The 14,110-nt window shown below is 41.5% G+C and overlaps 2 protein-coding genes across 2 annotated transcripts in view; one reads left to right on the forward strand and one right to left on the reverse strand.

The window, feature by feature from the left end:
- The window catches only part of LOC107981926, a 457,580-nt gene that overhangs the window by 2,324 nt on the left and 441,146 nt on the right, over positions 1-14,110 (forward strand). Inside the window, exon 2 of the mRNA XM_031930575.2 lies at positions 216-482. The gene's annotated coding sequence lies outside the window, so the exon portion shown is untranslated. The remainder of the gene's footprint in view (positions 1-215; positions 483-14,110) is intronic.
- On the reverse strand, positions 2,765-4,919 carry LOC116417143. The gene is made up of 3 exons (XM_031928668.1): positions 4,848-4,919; positions 3,087-3,363; positions 2,765-2,838 (listed from the first exon to the last, which is right to left on the reverse strand). Exons 1-3 carry the CDS (start codon positions 4,917-4,919, stop codon positions 2,765-2,767), a joined length of 423 nt encoding a protein of 140 aa, XP_031784528.1.

Raw genomic sequence — 14,110 nt, forward strand, 5'->3', positions numbered from 1 at the left:
TTGTAAACTTATAAAGACATAACTGCGAAACGATTCTCAACGCATCCGCCTATACATCTGTAGTTTGTAAGTCCACCAACAGTTAGTGAAACAGACAAAACAGTTACTCACGTTCAAAACTAAACCTTAAAGCTACTTAATTAACATTTCAATAGAACAATTTATTCTGAATGCAATGCTGGCGTATAAATTTTTATCCATACAATTACCTATAGGCAGATTGAGAGAAATGAAGGCGGTCAAATGATTGATCCAGACATGCCAGCTGATCAAATCGCCCCCAAGATTGAGCCTGCAGCCGCCGAAGAAGATGCTCAAGAAGGACGACAGCTGCGCGATAGACGTCGAATCCAAGCGCCAGACCGATATGGCGTGCCTATCGCTTACCTCGCCGATGTAAAAGAGATGACTTTTGACGAAGCTATATACATGAAGATTCAATATACATGAAGCGAACTCTTCCAGTGTACCTGCTGAACCAGGTATGCTTTTGCTAAAACATACAGGACCGATCGACCCTAAAATACCTTATAGAGAGGCAATAGGATCGTTATTGTTCGCGGCACGAGTATGTCGTCCGGACATTGAATATGCAGTTAATTACGCGATCCAGTTTCTTAGCTTCTACGGTGAATCACACTGGCAAGCAGTTAAGAAAATTATGCGTTATTTGACTAAAACGCGCGACTACGGATTAGTTTTTGGAGACAGTGGGAGCTCGCTAGAAATTTCGGGCTTCACTGACGCTGATTTTGCCGGATGCGTAGAGACTCGCAAATCGCGAAGCGGTTATGTCTTCGTTTTGAATGGTGCGCCAATATCGTGGTGCAGTCAATTGCAAAATCTTGTCACGGTTTCGACCGCCGAGTAGGAGTATGTTGCGCTAGCGAATGGTGTGAAAGAAGCTATTTGGTTGCGCAGAATGATGAATGAGATGAACGTAGTATGTAAGAAAATACCTATGTATGTCGATAATCAAGCTGCTATTAAAATTGCAAGCAACTCCGAATGTAATGATCACAAGCAATCAAAGCACATTGATATTGAGTTTCATATGATTCCTGATGTTCTTAATCGCGGTGAAATAGATGTCAAATATGTAAAGTCGAAGGAACAGCTCGCTGATATCTTCAGTAAACCGCTGACAAAGCAACTATTTTTTAATTTGCGTGAAAGTTTAAATGTAATCGAATGCTCAAAATAAGTGAGAGTGTTGAGAAATACGTGCACGAGCACGGCTTTATATTTTAAGCATTTTGCTATTAAGGGAAAAACTCCACACCCAGGTAATGCAATAAACCTTTCGTCCGCTGACCGTTTCGAGACGCGCCGTCCCCGGTTCGCGGATTAGGATGTGTTCAGATGTGCAATAAAATGCTTCTGCACCTTTTTTATATGCAGGCGAAATATGCATCTAAACTTCAGTCCTCTGCATGTGCAGCTCTCTGCGTACTGTAGCCTTCAGTTCAGCCCTAGCACTCGACGAGGAAAGACCTCTTACTCTCGAGTCTGCTCTGCGCCAACATTTTTCCTACAACTTGTATTCTTTTTGCTATAATATTTTACTTGATAAATTTAATAGTCCCTTCTTCGAGACATGAATTGTACAGGTCCACAAGGACATCGGGGCGTGCCGGTATAGCTTATTTCAATGCAATATTGGGTATGCCATCCAGGCCTGGAGCCTTGTTGCTCTCAATTCTTTTGCACGCAGCCAGTAACTCCTCTGTGGTAATTGTTGGAATGATTTCGTCGTTTGCCTCCGCTTTAGGGATAGCTGTTACTTCCAGTTGAATGGGAAACAGTGTGGTCACAATACGGTCCAGCAATTCCGGGCTCTTAGGAGGGTAAATATAACCTCCCTTTATCTTCATCATTACTACTTGGTACGGTTACCCCTAGGGATCCAGCTCAACCTCGTCCTGTAACTCTTTCAGGCACCGTCGTTTATTCTCTTGGAATTTCCTTTTGAGTATTCGTTTAGCATTCTTTATTTTTTTATTTAGGGCGTCTACTATTTCTTTACTACAACCAGTCTTGTAGTATTTCTTCCTAGCCCGCTGTTCCCGTCTTCTAGTTTGATGACACTTGCTGCGGGCAGCGTCAATTTATTTATCCCACCAGTATACTGGCAGTCGTCTATTATTAAGAGCCCTCCTTGGCATCGTTGCGTCGCAGGCTTGGGTAATATTTCTTATTACCTGCTCGACCTTATCATTCGCAGATCCAAACAGCTCTATTTATTCTAGAACCAACAGGAATGTCTCCTCATCATAATCCTTCATTCTCCAACCGACTGTTTTTGTCGTTGCCCTCTCTTTGGATCTCTGTTTTGATATTCTTATCTACATTATTATCGCTTGGTGGTCACTATTTGTGTAATGATCGCTCACTGCCACGATCTAAGTAAGCCAATCAAGCAGCTGCTAACAAACGTGAGATCTATGATGAACATCCTTGGTTAACTAAGACCAAGGCAAGGAGGGCGAATGCTTATAATAGCGCTCGTCCTCTTTCGTTCGTCTTTTGTCTGCCCCACTCTACTGCCCAAGCATTTAAATCACCTGCTATCAGTACCGGTTTTTTTTCTACAGCATCCTGTACTAGCCGTCCAACTGCTGTCTAAATTGTTTTATCGACGCGTAAGGAGAAGCATAGCAGCTGTAAATGTGTACGCCTGCAACCTTAGCGCGTACGAATCCTTCATTACGTCTTGTCATTTTTTTCCTGGAAAGTGGCGTCTCCGCATGCCCATATCGCCGCTTTACCAGTACTGTCCATATCTTGATGGTTTGTCCAGGTCTTTGTATTGTTCGCAGACGATGGCTATGTCGATTCCTGTCTCGCGGACATACTAGCTCAGTAAGTCCTGTGCAGTTGCGCAGTGATTCATATTCAACTGCACTATTTTCATTTTCTTTGTCTGTCCGTGGCTTCTACTGCAGCTTGGTAAACTGGGCATGCATAGCTACCAGCTGCGTGGTCACTCTTCCCCCCTGTACCTCCTCTGCAGAGTACACAGTTGAGTTGGTTTTTATATTCCTTTGCTTTGTGCTTATCTTTTCCACAGTTAAAGCAAAGCTTACTTCTATCTTTATTTACTGTGCAGTTTATGCCGATATGGCCGAAACCTAGACATTTATAACACGGAAGCAGCTCGTTTTTGCGGTTAGCTACCCGGATCCTACAGTTAACATATCCTATTTTGATCTTCTGTAGCTTAGTGATCTTAGCCGCTATCTGAGCTGGTACCCGTCTCACTGCAATCTGCGTATTACCGTACGTCTTTCGCAGAGATCTTATCGTAGAGTCTTCTATGATGTTATCTTCGCCAATTTCCTTCTGGAGTGCTTCTAGTACCTCCTGTTTTCAGGTAAGCATGTCCAGATCTCTTATATTAATGGTTTCTTCTTGCTAGAAAGCTTTTATTGTGGCGCCTTTCAATAGTACTGCTTTAACTGCTTCTTGGAAGTCCGAGGTTTTGACTTTTTTTGTGCGTTTAAGCTCTATCAGAGGATCTCCTGCAACTGTTCTGCGTATTTTATTTACGCTATTCCCCAGCTTGTTAAGTGACAGAGCCGCTTTCATTTTTGACAAAACGTCTGCACAGCTCTTTCCTTCTGCAGCTTTGATGATTAAAGCATTAAGTCTGGGGGGTCTTGCCCGCTTCGGTTCATCCTTGCTTGTCCTATTCTGATTTGTAACGCCAAGGACACTTTTATCCTCTTTGCTTGCCTTTCCCTATTTTTTCTTTGACTTTCTTGTGGCGACTTCCTGCCACGCTGACCTTTTAGGTTGATTATCCTCTCCTTTATTTCCTCTATTTCGTTTCTGTGGAGTAGTTGGGCTTCCTTTGTTGTATTCGCCTTCCGAAATCTAAGACTTGGGGTTGTCTGGGTTTTCCTCCTTTCAGTTGCCTGTCGTTGGCATTTCTGTACTTTGTGCCTGTCCCTGATATAGTCCATCAATTTCTTGATTCTGCTGCCAAGGCGGTCAAAATGCGCATTCCTATGCGTTATGCAAACAGCTTTTTTTATCCCTGTCTGCATCAACCTCCATTTCCATATCACCTGCGTCTCTCCGCGCAGCAGGGGTCAGGTAACAAACCTCTTTAGCTCCTAAGTGAGTTTGCCCCCCCCCCCCTAAACTCCATGGGGCCAGCACTGACGACCAAGGCTGACCCGATCGGAATTGATGGCGGGACTAGATTCTGTGGCTTGGGATAGTGATGTTATTAACTCACTATCCATGTTTGATTTATCTTCGGAGTTTCTTCCCCTATCCTGTTTGGTCCGCGGAGCATATTTTATTTCTGCTTTATCCTTCAGCCGGTTGAGAGGACCTCGACGCGCCGATGAACATTCTCCTGTCCGCCACCCAGGGGACGCGCCACATACGGGGTATCGGCATCCCCGCGCAAATATGTTTTTTTTTCTCTCTTGGAAAATAGGTATTAGGGAAAATCTTAGAAAGACCATAGCATAACCTTGTTTATGGGGTCGTCGAAACAGCCACAATCAGAATGTCAGCCGTGTTTTTGATTCCCACCGACTAAACCCATTCTCTCTACGGATAGGTGAAAAAACACCTAGGCGTAAAAAGGAACGCCCTCTTTGCCTTAAGAGACCCTCGGTAAAGATGCCTAGCTCTATCTTCTATGACCCTGAACCCCGCGGTACCACCGTCAAGCAATGCTTCACGGGGGGGGGGGGGGGGCGAAAGGCTTTTGCCCGCTTTTGGTTGATGTGGTCGTTATCACTATAGTCATCCTTCATTTTTTGCGTCGCACTTACACACGTACGTACTTAGCCTCTTCGTCTTCTTCTGTCTTCTTCGTTTTTTCTGACTTTCTTGAGAATGTCTGCTTCATAGTTGCTGACTGCGCACCATCCATCCTCTGAGGTCAGCATGGCCGTCATAATCAACTTAGGAGTTACTCTGATCTGAAATTAACTCTCAAGTTCCTCAGGGAGTATATGTATAATAGACTCAGGGGTAACTCTGGTTTGGAGGTAGCCCTCAAGATTTTCTCGCTCCTGCTCATACGTGAGCACTCGCAAAAGACGTGCTCAACATCCTCTGTTACATCCGAACATATTGGGCAGTTCGGATGGTCGTCTAGTTTGAGCCGATGCAAGTACGCCCGGAAACATCCGTGCTCGGTCAAAAACTGCGTGAGGTAGTAGTTAACTTCCCCATGTCTTCTTTCAATTCAGTCTTCTATCCTTGGTATAAGGCAATAAGTTTATCGTCCTTTGCTACTAGCGTCCCATCTTGTTTGCCATTCAGTCATCGTCTGCGTCAGTCATTCTTTTTTGCGGCATCTTAGATATCCTTCTGGCTTTGGTCACTTGATCGTCTCCTAGCATTGAATACGTCCTTTTTTCCAACGCTAAGAGGTCAATAGGTGGCATACCTGCTATAATGCAGGCAGCATCATCCGATACCGCACGGTAAGAGGACGCCACTCTTATTGCGCTTCGCCTATACACGGAAGTCAACTTGCGTGCATGCGATTTCACTCGCATCGCATCTACCCATATTGGGGCTCCGCATAGTATAATCGATGTGGATATACTGGCTAAGAGTAACCTTCGCTTGTGAGATGGCCCTCCTACATTTGGCATCAATCGTGATAGAGCAGCCCCAACTTTTGCTGCTTTATTACTGACTATTTCCAGATGCTGTTCAAAACTTAGTCTTGCATCGATGGTAATGCCCAATTATTTGATGGTTGGTTGAGAAACGATCTCATGTTCATCCACTGTCAGTATGATTTCCTTCATCTTCTTCCTACTGGAATTGAGGATAACTTCCGTTTTGTAACTAGCTAGTTCCAGTCCCGTCTCTGTTAGCCATTCGTGTATTATACGGATTGACTCTTCAGCTATGTCTGTTAACTCTTCTATATGTTTTGCTACTAACAGTACTGCTATGTCGTCAGCGAATCCTACGACTGTTGCTCCTTCAGGTAATTGTAGATTTAGTACCCCGTCATACATAATGTTCTAAGTCAGTGGGCCAAGTACTGACCCTTGGGAGACGCCTCCTGTATCATTATATGTCTTGGTACCGTCCTCAGTTTCATATAATAGAATTCTGTCCTTCAAGAAGTCGGACATCATCCTTCTTATATATAAGGGCACATTCTGCTGCCTGAGTGCCTCGTGTATTTCACTCCATCTGGCCGAATTGAATGCATTTTTAACATCCAATGTAACTATGGCGCGATACTTATTTTTTCCTTCCTTTCATCTTTTTCCCTCTATCGCTGTTTGTGCAGTGTCAATCACTAGACTATCTGCGTCCAGGGTTGAACGCTTCTTTCTGAAGCCATATTGGTGTTCCACTAATCCACCTTTTCCTTCTATAAAATGATCCATTCTGACGCAGATAATGCGTTCCAGAATCTTCCCTGGAGTATTCAGCATGCAGAGTAGTCTGTATGGTGAGGACTCTTCGGGTAGTTTCTTTCCTTTTTGGCAGAAGCACTAGTCGCTGTTTTTTCTAATTTGTGGGAAATGTTCCCTCTTCTGGCCATGTATTGTACAAGTCTACGAAGACCTCTGTATAAGCATGAATAACATGCTTCAACGCAATATTTGGAATGCCATCCGGCCCTGGGGCCTTGTTGTTTCCTACCCTTCTGCAGGCGGCTAACAATTTCTCAATCGTGATCGGTTGGATAGCGTCTTTATTTAAACCTCTTCTGATGACACTTGGCTTTTCCAGTTGCCTGGGGAACAGCGTGGTCACTACTCGGTGTAATAGCTCCGGGCAGTTTGGAGGGGCACGTAGCTTCCTTTAATCTTCTTCATTACTATTTTGTATACCCTTGGGTTGACCCCAAGGGTCTTGTTTGACCTCATCCTGTAATTCCTTAAGGCACCGTCATTTGTTTTTGCGGATTTCCTTCTTAAGACGCCTTTTAGCGTTCTTTATTTCTTGTCCGCGGGCATCTACTATTTCCTGGCCTATACCAGTTTTATAGTATTTTTACCTCGCATGTTGTTCTCGTCTTCTGGTCCATTTTTGTGGCATTACAGCGTCACATGCTAGGGTGATGTTTACCATCACCTGTTATGCCTTGCTGTTCGCCGTTCCAGACAGTTGCATTTCTTCTAGTGCTAACAGGAACATCTCCTTATCATAATCCTTCGTTTTCCAACTAACTCTATTTGTCGTTATACTCGCGCTGGGTCCCCTTTTTGGTATTTTAACCTTCATTATTATGGCCTGATGATCACAATGTGTGTAGTGTTCACTTACTGTCCATGAATCAACTGAGCCAATAAGGCTGCTAGTAAAAAGCGTCAGGTCGACAATAGACCCTGCGTCTCCTCCCCGCGCGGATATACAGGGTGTTTCATTTTAATCCGACCACGAAAAAAAACCATGGAAAAACTAATTTTAACGAAAAATGACCTTAACAAAAGTTGAAGGGGGTAAAGGGGGCCATCGAATGACACAAACACCTATGACCTTGAACTCGATTTTCAAGGTCATTTGAGGGTAATTGTGATTTTTTTAAATAGGAACCTCTATTTTAGACCTTGGAATCGGATAGAGCGGAAAAAATTACGTCGCAAAGGATATTTTAAGTTTACTTTGGTGACCTTGAGAAGGTCAATTCAAGGTCAAATAACAAAAAATCTGCTAAACAGCTGTTTGTCTGGTTTTATTTTACTGATGTCGAAAGATGACCTTGACAAAAGTTGAAGGGAGCAAAAGGGGCCATCTAATGACACCAACACCTTTGACCTTGAACTTGATTTTCAAGGTCATTTGAAGGTCTATGTATTTTTTTAACGGGAACCCCTATTTTTGACCTCGGAATACGGAGCAGCGGAAAAAATGTCGTCGGAAATGACATTTCAAGTTTGCCTTAGTGACCTTGAGAAGGTCAATTCAAGGTCAAATAAGAAGTATCAGCCTAAGATTATTTTCCTTTCAATTTTTTCGTAGAATTATCATTTTGTTATTGTAATAAACATTAAGAGAATAATTGACTTAAAATGTGATTATGCTTTGCTGACTTCAAAGCCATTTTGTAAGGTCAAAAGTGCAAAAATGCAATATCAAATGTTATGTGGAGTCCATATTTATATCCTAACTTTAGTGTTGCCCAGGAACAACGACGTGGACGTAATAGGATTGTGTTCCCTTTGGGGTGCTTGATTAGAGTGAGTCTCCTTGCATCTCACTTTTATTATGTACAGATTTGAATGTAGGTGCCCAAAGACACCACCATTTTTTTGGATTCTATTCAGTTCTTGGGATGTTTTCGTAAGCGAATTTTTATCCTATCTTTAGCGTTACTCAGGAACGACGTGGACACAATTGGCTACTAATTTTCCTCATCGAATTTTGCCTGAATTTATGGTTGAAATAAATGATTTATTTTGTAAAGATGATTTTTCATGTTGTATTTTCCAGCGACTCATTGTTGAAATAGACAATTTTTCTAATAAGAGATCTTTTTTCATATGAATTTATCCTCTACTCATTGTTACTTACACTTAGTATTCAATAGTTTACTAGTTATTGAATAGTTATTGATTAGCCAAACTAATCAAATATCATTTGTTTAACATTTTCTCTTATTCATTCATTGACCTTTATTTTTTCTATTAAAATTTATTACTCATCGAAAGGTATCTAATTTATTCAGTTTGGTAAAAACAAAATTTTTTATTGAACTTGTTATAAATTTTTAACAATGGCTGATTATCCAGCCGCTGAAAGGGTTGATATTTTATTGATTCTTGGTGAATAATCACTCACTCTATCACTCTATCACTCTAATCAAGCACCCCGAAAAGTGAGAGGCAAGGGGACTCACTCTAATCAAGCAGCCCGACAAGTGAGAGGCAAGGAGACTCACTCTAATCAAGCACCCCAAATGGAACACAATCCTATTACGTCCACGTCGTTGTTCCTGGGCAACACTAAAGTTAGGATATAAATATGGACTCCACATAACATTTGATATTGCATTTTTGCACTTTTGACCTTACAAAATGGCTTTGAAGTCAGCAAAGCATAATCACATTTTTAAGGCAATTATTCTCTTAATGTTTATTACAATAACAAAATGATAATTCTACTAAAAATTGAAAGGAAAACAATCTTAGACTGATACTTCTTATTTGACCTTGAATTGACCTTCTCAAGGTCACTAAGGCAAACTTGAAATATCATTTCCGACGTAATTTTTTCCGCTGCTCCGTATTCCGAGGTCAAAAATAGGGATTCCCGTTAAAAAAATACAATGACCTTCAAATGACCTTGAAAATCGAGTTCAAGGTCAAAGGTGTTGGTGTCATTAGATGGCCCCTTTTGCTCCCTTCAACTTTTGTTAAGGTCATTTTTCGTTAAAATTAGTTTTTCCATGGTTTTTTGTCGTGGTCGGATTAAAATTATAAAATGCATTTCTTACATTCCCATCTTGATTACGTTCCTCTTAATCTAGGAGACGTCAGTGAAGAACAGGGAGAACGATTTCATCAAGATATAAGTGTAATGGAGTATCGATACCAAGGAATGTCAACATGATGGCAGATTTTTGCTGGACGCTGAAGAGAGACATTAAAACAAATAACAAAAAGAGAGAAAGAAACCCATTGCATAGGTCATTTGAAGAAAAAAGAGTTCGTTACAAGAGAAAAAAGGAGTAAAGAAAGACATCGACAGTTACTAAACTAGTGGAAAAAAAAAATAAGAAAAAAATATAAACGAAAGCAACTTTGCTCTGTACACAAGGAAGATATTAAGTGATCAAATCTCTTGAATAAGACTTTTTACAATTTTTGGTATCTTTTTCCATTTTTGGAAAGTTTTATATAACATTTTTATCGGTTTAAACTGTTTCTTCTCAGTTTGACCTTGAACTGGCCTTGACCCTAACGTGATGGGGCTAGCCTGACCCCGGATTCGGATTCAGCGACCAAAAAAACATAAATATATGGTATTTTCATTTTTTAACCGTTTATTCTCAATTTGACCTCGAACTGACCTTGACCCTGACGTGATCGGGTCAAACTGACCACGGATTCGGATTTAGCGACCAAAAAAACATAAATATATGGCATTTCAATTTTTTTGAACAGTTTCTTCTCAGTTTGATCTTGAACTGACCTTGACCCTGACGTGATAGGGCCAAACTGACCCCGGATTCGGATTCAGCGACCTAAAAACATACATATATGGCATTTTAATTTTTTTTAACCGTTTCGTCTTAATTTGACCTCCAACTGACCTTGACCCTGACGTGATGGGGCCAAACTGACACCGGATTCGAATTCAGCGACTCGAAAAACAAAGATACATGGGTCTGATTTTTTGTACAGACATCTTTTTTTATTTTGTGTGCCGGTGTGATTGATTTATATAATATAATATATAAAAATATATAATTCCGCTGATTTATCTCCTATTTGTACTTTCTTTTTCAAAAATTCTATAGTTAAAAATACAATTGTTTTTCCTTTCTTTTCCTTCACTTGAATATTTTCTGAAACTTATTATTTCCTTTTGTTCGCTATGTACCCTGTCAAAAATATCAAGGTTGATATCAATCTTGATATCAAGGTTAATACTACTTTGATTGAACCTTGATTTCAACCTTGATATTAACCTTAATTCTTCCTTTATCAAAACGAATATTAAACGTGCGACGCTGTACCTCCCAGTACAGGTGCGCAACACCTGATGCCTCGCATGCACCGGGATTTGTTGTTTATTCGCGGGATTTCTCGCAATCGCCGATACGTTTGGGAGAACGCAGGGAAAAAAAGAACACAGACACAAACACTTTATTTAAGTTTCACAAATATATTTCGCTCAGCCCTTCCCTACAACGTGGTGGCCGTAGCCGCCCACGCACAGTAGCCACGCAGGGCTCGCCGTCACCTCTCTATTCTCACAGCCACGCACTTACTCATTCGTCGTCACGCAAGTCCCGAAGCTCTCGCTTCTAAACTTAGCCGACTCTCTCTCACATACACGCGCGCGCCTCGTAGCTCTCGCCTCTTACGTCACGCGGTCTGACTTGTATACGCTCTCTCTCTCTCTCTTTCTCTCCCTCTCTCACACATACACGAATACCCGCAAGCGCTGCACGTTCGCCGCGGCGCCGTCGTCCTAACCAACGCGGTCGCCGCTCCCTACTCTTGTGCCTACACACACATAGCCCCGCACTCACCGATAGCTCGCGCAAGCGGTCCCGGCACGGCGATGCCTGAATCGACGCCGGTGCAGCGATGTTCTTTCTCCCTCCCTCCTTCTCTCTCTCTCTCTCTCTCTCTCTCTCTCTCTCTCTCTCTCTCTCTCTCTCTCTCTCTCTCTCTCGTTCTTTGCAGAACGCGCGCCCACAGGCTTTGCCTCGCGTTGGCGGCAACCCCACCTTCTGCTGTCGGGCCCGGCCGATAACGCAGCCTGATAGGTCGCGCAAGGCGCGAGACGCGCTGATTGGTTGCTCGTCTCGCGCCAGCTCGGACCAGCGGGCTCCTTCGTCGTGCACGTCGGCCAGCGAATTTTACGAATTCCCGGAACGTCGCTCGCGTCCGAGAAAACGCGGGCCTCGCTGGAGCTGATCGCCTCTTCTTTCTCGCATAAGGTGAGGTTGCCGCGCAAACAGCAAAATGCGGTTTGCGTGGCTACGACGCACAACGGTGCAAACGTGAATTGCAGGTTTAACAGGATAAATATTGTTAATGTAAAGGCATCGATTGTTAAAATTTATAATATGTACAAACAACAATTTAAGAACAAAAGTTGAAAATCGCTGATCCAAAATGGCCGACCACGGCATGCGTTTTTATACCATATAGCTCGGAAATTTTGTTGTATTTTTATTAATGGGAAAGTACGTAAAAATAAACGACCAAGCACATCAGTCCTAAGGTTTTTAGGGTCGCTGAACACAGATCTGATATCAGATTTGCAGAATTATTTATTTAAACAATGCTATTAATGAAAATTATTGCAAAATTATGAATTTAACCAACACTAGTGTTATTCTGGGGGTTTCGAAGGTCGCTGATCGCGAATGTGATATCAAATTTGCAAAATCATTTGTTGGAACGATTGTTGTTATATGATATATGGCGAAATTCCCTTTTTTTCATACGATTCACGAAAAGGATCTCATTGACATCTCTTAACAAATTTCCCACCGTCACTCAAATATATACTCGCAATAATACGTGGACGTGATAAATTTTCATAGATGTAACAATATTAAGAGCATTATTTACTCGTTTATTGACAGCGCTTACGGGCCGTATGAACCTTCACCCGCTAGTTTCATGGGGAGCGGAGTTCCAGTATATCTGTAGTCTATACATCTAACACTAATGTGCTATTCAACGCTCCCAGAATTTATTAATTAATTTAGGCTACACCTCTGTACATCGAAGTAAGAAAACATTTGATGTGCCGAGGTGAAGTTTATAGTATATTATGATACGTGTGACCTAAGTAGCCGATTATTGCATGGCGTGTATTAGCGCCCAAGCGCAGCGAGGTTGATAAAATGCAGTGTACTAATGGGCTGCTTAGTTCACAAGTATCGTATACAATTTTATAGCACAGCTGCTCAAATCCGCCAAGTCACGCCTATCCGTAATCTAAGCAGTTTATTATTGTACCGTGAGGTTAGCGCACGAGCGTAGCGATTGCGATATACACGGTGCAATAATGGACTACTTAGGTTACGGGTAGGCGTGACTTAAACGCGTATTTAAGCTACACTGTGCTATAAAATAAATTATTGAACTCGGAGAGTATGGGGTAAGTGGGTCTTAGGTTTAGGTTTATTTCTCGCTTTGCTTGCCTTCCTTCGATGTGCCGACGTATTTTTAAAATAAACTATTGTATTCGCGGAGTGTAGGGTAATTGGGTTTACACATTTAGGTTTTACATTTATTCATCGCTAAGCTTGCTTTCTTTCGATGTGCTGACGTGTTTTTAAAATAAATTATTGTACTCGGGGACTGTTGGGTGATTGGGTTTACACATTTAGGTTTCAGGTTTATTCCTCGCTTAGCTTGCCGTCGTTTAATGTTCCGAGGTGTAGTTTAAATAAGTTATTTTACTCAGAAAGCGTGAAGCACTTTGGTTTGGAGAGCATGGGGTTAAGTGGGTTTACGCATTCAGGTTTTAGATTTATTCCTCGCTTTGCTCGCCTTTCTTCGGTGTGCCAAGGTGTAGCTTAAATATATTATTACTCTCGGGAGCGTGGGGTACTTGGGCTTAAGTATTTTGGGTTTTGATTTATTACTAGCTTTGCTTGCCTTCCTCCGATGTGCCGAGGTGTAGCTTAAATAAATTATGAAACTTGGAGAGCGAGTTAGTGGGTTTACACATTCAACTTTAGATTTATTCCTAGATCCACTCGCCTTTCTTGAATGTACCGAGGTGTAGCTTTAATATATTATTACACTCCGGGGGTGTGATTGTTAAGTATAAGTACATTTGTGCTAGTGCACGAGTCAGCGGTGTTCGTGTGAGCGCGTGATGTATGAGTGAGAGAGAGTGGAAAGGGAATTCTAGTTCCAGGGCGCTCGCTTGAAAGAGAGTTGTCAGAGACTATATAGAGTCCTCGGTAGTAGCATCACGCTTAATATAATTATTATCTAGTCTTACGTTTTATTATATTAAATTACACTTAATAAATACTTAATAGTGTATTTATTTTCCACCACATTATCATGGTAGCAGAGCGTGGTTGATGAAATTGTAATAAGTAATAAAAGTATCAAGAGAAGTGATTATATTAAAAAAAAAATATATCTAGACTAGTGAACATCAAGAAAATACAAAAATGACGAATTACGGTGATTTTAAAATACCAGTATTTGATGGAGAGAATTACCAGATGTGGAAAATAAGAATTGCAATGTATTTGAAAATGAAAAAACGTGAAGAAAATATTAAAAGAAAAAAAACAGTAAGTGATAAAGAGTCATGGGATGAAGCTGATTTGAAAGCAATTAACTATATATACAGCTCTATTTCGGATAGACAAATGGAGTTTATTTGTAATGAGACAACGGCTTATGGAATTATGAAGAAATTTGATCATATGTATTTAAGAGAATCTACGGCA

The sequence above is a fragment of the Nasonia vitripennis genome (genome assembly GCF_009193385.2).
Source record: "Nasonia vitripennis strain AsymCx chromosome 1 unlocalized genomic scaffold, Nvit_psr_1.1 chr1_random0003, whole genome shotgun sequence".
Lineage (NCBI taxonomy): Eukaryota > Metazoa > Arthropoda > Insecta > Hymenoptera > Pteromalidae > Nasonia > Nasonia vitripennis.

Coding starts and splice junctions, on each gene's coding strand:
- LOC116417143 (XM_031928668.1), bottom strand. CDS start 4,919: ATGACGGCCATGCTGACCTCAGAGGATGGATGGTGCGCAGTCAGCAAC. Junction 3,364..4,847: donor AAGCAGACATTCTCAAGAAA/GTCAGAAAAAAC, acceptor ACCTGAAAACAG/GAGGTACTAGAAGCACTCCA. Junction 2,839..3,086: donor CACAGTAAATAAAGATAGAA/GTAAGCTTTGCT, acceptor TCCGCGAGACAG/GAATCGACATAGCCATCGTC.